General features: G+C 52.6%; 1 protein-coding gene across 1 annotated transcript in view; it reads left to right on the top strand.

Moving 5' to 3' along the window:
• Positions 1 to 1,933: 1,933 nt before the first annotated feature.
• ATP2C2 (ATPase, Ca++ transporting, type 2C, member 2) overlaps positions 1,934 to 5,799 on the top strand; it is a gene marked incomplete at its 3' end in the record, with an annotated part of 25,952 nt that continues 22,086 nt past the window's right edge. Inside the window, exon 1 of the mRNA XM_010152227.1 lies at positions 1,934 to 2,032. Within this exon, the coding sequence (XP_010150529.1) occupies positions 1,934 to 2,032 (99 nt within the window). The remainder of the gene's footprint in view (positions 2,033 to 5,799) is intronic.

The following is a 5,799-nucleotide window of genomic DNA, read 5'->3' as shown; positions in this document are numbered from 1 at the left end:
GCAGCGCTTGGCTAACGAGAGCCACGCTGGGACTGCACGCTCCACATACACGTTGCTCACAGCAGAGCCCCGGAAGGATGCCCGGGCACCTCGCAGGCAGCAGCTCCCCTTCCTGGATGATGGGTGAGGTCTTGGGATGAGAAAAGCAGGGAAATCTTTTCTCCCTGCCTTGGGAGGGGGAAGATGTTTTTCACTTTTCTATCAGCAACACAAGGAACGATTCAGTACGATCCCAAGGCTGTGACTGCTCCAAACACACTCAGATGAACAGAAGAATGTATTTCCTTGCCAGGCAGTGCCTTATCAGGAGCAGGGCAGAGCCAGCTGGCTACACTCCAGGTCCTTACAAAAGCTGCAGGTGGAGGGGACCGGGTCGAAAGCACATGTGATGTTTTGCCACCTAATTCCCATACATTTCCATAAGGTCTGTATACCTCTGGGAGCCTGGGCTGCCTTCGAGCCCTGGCTAAGCACCTTACCCTAACCCTGGGCAGGGCCTGGATGTGAGCTGCCTGAAAATCAGTGCCCGGCATTATCCCCGGACATTTTCCCATGGGAAGGAAGGCTGTTGCAACAATGCAGGAACTTCCTTCATCTGCCTGACGCATCCAGTCTGGGTCATGAGGAAAGCATTTCTCAATCAGGAGCCAAGGGAGTTAGGAAGGCCCAGTTGTGTTTTATGAGAACGCAGCTGCTTGCAGGGTGTTTCCCAATGGCTTTGTTTTCCCCTCAGTCGGAAGGAAGCCCTCCCTCCACACCGCTGCCGTGGGACATGGTCTGTTATCGGAGCTGCTGCCGCCGTTGTGCTGGTGGGGTCTTCCACTGGGCACATCAGCCTTTGCTGGAGCTGGTGGGACCCAGGAGAGGCAAATAGGCAACACCAAAATGCTCCAAGGGAAAGCACCAACCTGATGGACGTTGGCCAGGTTTTGGGTACCGTGGGCTGTCACACGGGTGAGAGTCTGGGTTCTTGGCCCCATCGCGGTCCGACTCTCACCCCCGGCACTGTCCCAGAACTAGGAAGGCGGCACCTGGATGTCACAGGAGAAAACTTCTCCTGAAGGAAACCACACGTATGTTTTTCTCTGACTGGGAATGACGTTTACTCCCTCAATGCAGTTTTTACTGTCCAAGGAGGATTTAGTCTCATAGTTTACACCTGAGAGACAATTTAAGCCTATGTGAATCCTGTAGTCAGGATGCCCAGGGGAGGATATGGGTGTCCTGGTGCAAAGCAGAGCACGATGGTCCCTGACAGGCAGCTATAAATCCTCAGAAAGGATGTCACTGGTTAACTTCAGCCATGTGTTGAGAGCCACCATGGAAGCGCTCCCCTCTAGCGAGTGAAGGACTGTGTGTTTTTTATAAACGAGCATCACAAATTCCCACATCACGCATTTATGCCCTCTCCCTGATGCAAATACTTATAAATACCAGCGTTATGCTGACTGGAGCATTTCTCAAGGAGAATTTCCCCAGCCTACAAGTTTACAAACAGGCTCAGCAGTGTGTGTAACCTGTCTTGCCTCTGCACGCAGCAGCCTTGAGAAAACAACCTCCCTATCTGCCTGCCCGAGATGTGGCACCCGCCAACGCTCCTCCCGCAACGATTTCTCGGAGCGTGAGGAGAACACAGACCTGCAAGACCTCAACCTCCTCTTCGGGTGCACGCACATAGGACCACCTCGCTCCTGTATCAGCCACGGGTCTGAACACCGACAGGCTTCCCCTGGCAGGGTTTTATGGGCGAAGCACCCCGCCGCTCCCCCCCGCCGGCACCTGCGGCCGAAGGCGTGACTTGGCGGCAGGTAGACGCAGCCTCTCCCTGCTGTAACCATAGCCCCGCGCTTGCAGGGGAATTCGAGCCAGCGCTGCCGGCAGCGGGTGGCCCCGTCTCAGTGGCCCCAGGTGCCTCCCCTGCCACGCAGAGAAGATGGTAGAAGGAGGTTTCGCCAAACTCTTCCAGAAAAGGTCGTTTTTCCGCTTGGCGCAGCAATACCAACCCCTTGGAAGTGGCAAGCCAGAAGAAGAGGTGAGAATTGTCTGTGCCTCTTGCCTGGACCTGTTTAAATAGTTTGTCTAATTGGGGTTAATTTTGTCTACTTTGTCTGCTTTGTCCCACCCGTAACTTGATATTGCTGCTGCTGTGCTCTCCTCTGGCTGAGCAGAGTGGTTCCCTGTACAAGGAGGGATGAGATTAATGATGTTTACCAGGCAGCGAGGTGAGATGGGGATACTTGTTTCTATGCAATACTCCCAGGACGTGCAGCTCAGGCCAAAGTCCCAGCCAGGAACATTTTTCTCTGCACGGAGGAGGTTCAAAATTAACAAATGGCGTAGCAGAGCGGCTGCCGTGCAGTCCGTGGGCGCTGTGGGAAGCTTTCTGTCTCAGCAGGAGGGCAGGTGAAGAGCGAGGCTACCCCTGTCCCCAGGGGCGCCCCTGCCACCGGTGCCGGGTGCTGGTGGATGAGCCGTGACCCTCGGTCTCTCCCCTGTGCTGCTGCTGCAGTCATTACGGGGAACGAAGGGCCGAGAAGAGCTTTAGCTCAGCCCTGCGGAACCCACTTGGAAATACTGCTTGCTTTCCTGGAGCAAGGCTGATGGGTGCACACTCATCCCCCTCCCTGCTTTCACTCTCTCTCCTGAGTGCAGACAGCCCCAAGAGTGGCCGGTGCTGGTTTAGGTGCTGTTCTCCTTGGGTTTTTGCCACAAAACCTTCAGGTCTGGGATTATCTTATTATCATGTTTGCTCAGTACAGAGATTTCCATTGCTCAAGCCCCATTTTTTACTCCCACGCAACAGATTGGTTGGGTGCCCTCCCACGTAAACCCGATTTGTCTAAGTCCTTCAGCATGTGGGGTTAGCCCTCAGTCCCATCCCAACAGCACCATCCACACACTTGGAAATATTCATGTTCCGTGACCATCTGACTGAAGTCTTTTCTCAGATGCCATTTCAGCTAATCCTCTGCTCTCCTCTGAGTCTTGTCTTTCCAGTATGGGGGTTGCTCAGTGCTGCAGGGAGAAATTAAGACACTGAACTCTTATCCCACGCACCATGCCGTGCGTTGAGCGACGCTGCTCTGCACTACTCAAGCAAAGCTCAGGATCCCAGGGAAGGAAGATCCTCTTGAGGTTACAGAAAGTTCCTGTGCTCTGGCTTTGACGGGAAGCTGAGATTCCTGATCGTGCATAGGCAGGAGGGCACCGGCAGTTAGTCTGGCTGGGTCTTTGGTGGTACCATTTCTGTTGCGCCAAATAATGATACATATTTACTTCCAAATATAAACCCCTTTTGAATTTCAGTCCATGCAGAGTGTGATACACTTAAAACAGGACAGGGAAATGACCAGTGTTTTGGCTGGAGGAGTAGGAAGTGGGCAGCTGTGCCACATGATAGTAGAAACTTCATAAATCAGGAATGTATTCACAGGTTATGATTTAGGCTGGTAAATGACACATTTCCTCTAAGGATGGCATTCTGCTTCTTTATTTGAAAACAAAGCACTTTAAATCTTACAGATCTTAAGTATTTTGGTCAAAGGGTTGTCCTGGGCCTTAAAGATGTGAGTCCAGATCACCTGATGGGTCTCAACCCAGGCTAAATCCCCAAATTGTGGGTTGTGAAGGAAGAGCCCCAGTGCTGGAAGCTGGGAGGTGATGGCCAGCTCGCAGGCTCTGGGATGGTGTTACCTGGGGAGGGCAGAGCAGTTAGCTTTCACATCACAGCACACTCTGCTGGGTACAGTTCCAACTCTCTTGCTGCAGTGGCCCACTCGGACTCCCAGGGAATTCTTGGGGTTTATGGGAACCAGGTGTTTGCTGCAGGAACCTGAACACCCATAGATTTTTCTTCTGAGCATAAAAGTGTGTGTGTGCACATGGTGAGGTGGCCTCTGTTTCCACACCCGGTGCCGACGGGACTGGGATGCTCAGCTCCTGTCCCATGGGAGCCATAGATGGGTGCCAGCGGGAGGGAGCTGGTATGGAGGCACAGGCCTCCCTCTGCCTCCTTCATCCAAAATAACTGAATCCCAGGGCCAGATGAAGATAACTTTAAGGTTGTGGAGAGCATCAGGATGGGAGAAGAGTTTGTCATGGAGATCTACTGCAAACCCCCCAGGGACCTGCTGTGATTTAGGGGCTGTTTCTCTGGTCAGCTTTAGAGAGAGCTGGCTCCTACCCCAGGCACGTCTGCGTATTAGGTCTTCGTGCATTAAGATCTTCAGAGTTTCTTCGGAGCTGCCAGGACTTTTTCTTTGCATTTGTTCCATTTCTCCCCACCAAACCCCTTTTCAATCCTTTCCCCCACAACACCTGATCCCAGATTCATAGCCATGAGACAGAGTACAGGTGTTTCCCAGCCCCGTCCTACGTTCAGGGCTAAATCACTATTCCAGTTTGGGTCGAGGCATTTTTCCATTTCAGGTTTCACACCAATGAACATTTATCTCCTGGAGACTTTCACAGGCTCCACATCCTTCTAGGCATGCAGAGCATCCTTAGCAGAACAGTTTTATTATCATGCAGATACCTATTTTTTTTTTTACATGCCTTCAAAATAAACCAAATAATGCAGTTTCCTTCCAGGTTAAAAAAAAAGGAGGAGGGTGGAATCACCTCTGCCCCACAGTGACTGACACACGTGTGTTTTCAGCCCCTTAGAGGTGTCAAGCCCAATTCCTCGCTCCTGAAAAGCTTCCAGCAGGCAAGGAGTTAACCCCCTCCCTCCAGCTCTCACAGGTTTTTGGGCTGAGGGCTGCAGCACCGCCCTCCCAGGAGACCTTATATAAGAAGTTGCCTTAAACTTCTGGCTTTTGGGGGGTTTATTTTGAGCCTGAGTGAGACTGGTTTGGATGGATGAGGAGGCTCCTCAACTGGGATCACTGTAGATTTTCCTGCAGGGGTGGCAGTGCCATCTTTCAGCTCAAGGAGTTTAGATTAAAGGGAGGTAGAAGATCTTTCTCCCTTTTTAATTAAGGGGGATGGGGGGGGCAGCCATGTTTGAGCAGGAGAGCAGTGGGGGTGAGGGAGGGGACAAGCATGTGGGGGCAATGAGCCCAGGGTTTGGGCACTGCCCACCCAGCCTGAGCCAGCCCTCCAGTACTGCTGGGGGCAGCCCAAAGTCCAGGGAATACTTTTACAGCAGCTTTTCTGGAAAACCCTTGGCTTTTTGAACAATCCAAGTGTTTATTTTGAGGCTTATATCTGGAAGCGGGGAGGCCAGAGGCTTTGTTTCTCATTAAAAGTCTGCAATTCCGCGATGGACATGCGGCGGGGGAGCAAGGAACTCTGCGAGAGGAGCTGGGGTTTGCTCTGGGCTGGTTTCTGCGTGCTGCCTGCACACCGAAACACAGGTCCTCTGCCTGCCTTGGGCACCCAAAAAGCATTGCAGAGAGTTTCTGAGGGAGTGGTTTGATTTATTTCTTTTGGGAAGGGTGAAGAATATACAAGGAGAGGGTTTCTGCTTAATGTTTTAAAGGGCTTCTTTTCACACTAAAGAGCCAGCCCGCTTCTGACCGGATCACAATACAGTAACTGGCCCAAAGTCATCTGAGACGGGAAAAAAGCAAAACCTCAGTAAAGGTGGAGGTGGGGGGGGAAATCCCAAGAAGTGATTTTTTTGGGCTGCCTGCCAGAGTATAGAGAAAGGGCTATGGGCTGCGCAGAAACCCCCACGCTTTCTTCCCTCCCGCCCGGGCTGCTCGGCGCGACAATTGACGGATTGTTTCGGGGCGAGGGATGCGGAGGCAGCAGCGCAGGTACCGGCAGCGCTGGGGGTACCGGGGCAGGGCGGCG

Source organism: Eurypyga helias, unplaced genomic scaffold, assembly GCF_000690775.1.
Source record: "Eurypyga helias isolate BGI_N326 unplaced genomic scaffold, ASM69077v1 scaffold9355, whole genome shotgun sequence".
Taxonomy (NCBI): Eukaryota; Metazoa; Chordata; class Aves; order Eurypygiformes; family Eurypygidae; genus Eurypyga; species Eurypyga helias.
Note: the sequence above shows the minus strand (reverse complement) of the source record. Positions and strands in the feature narration are given on the sequence as shown.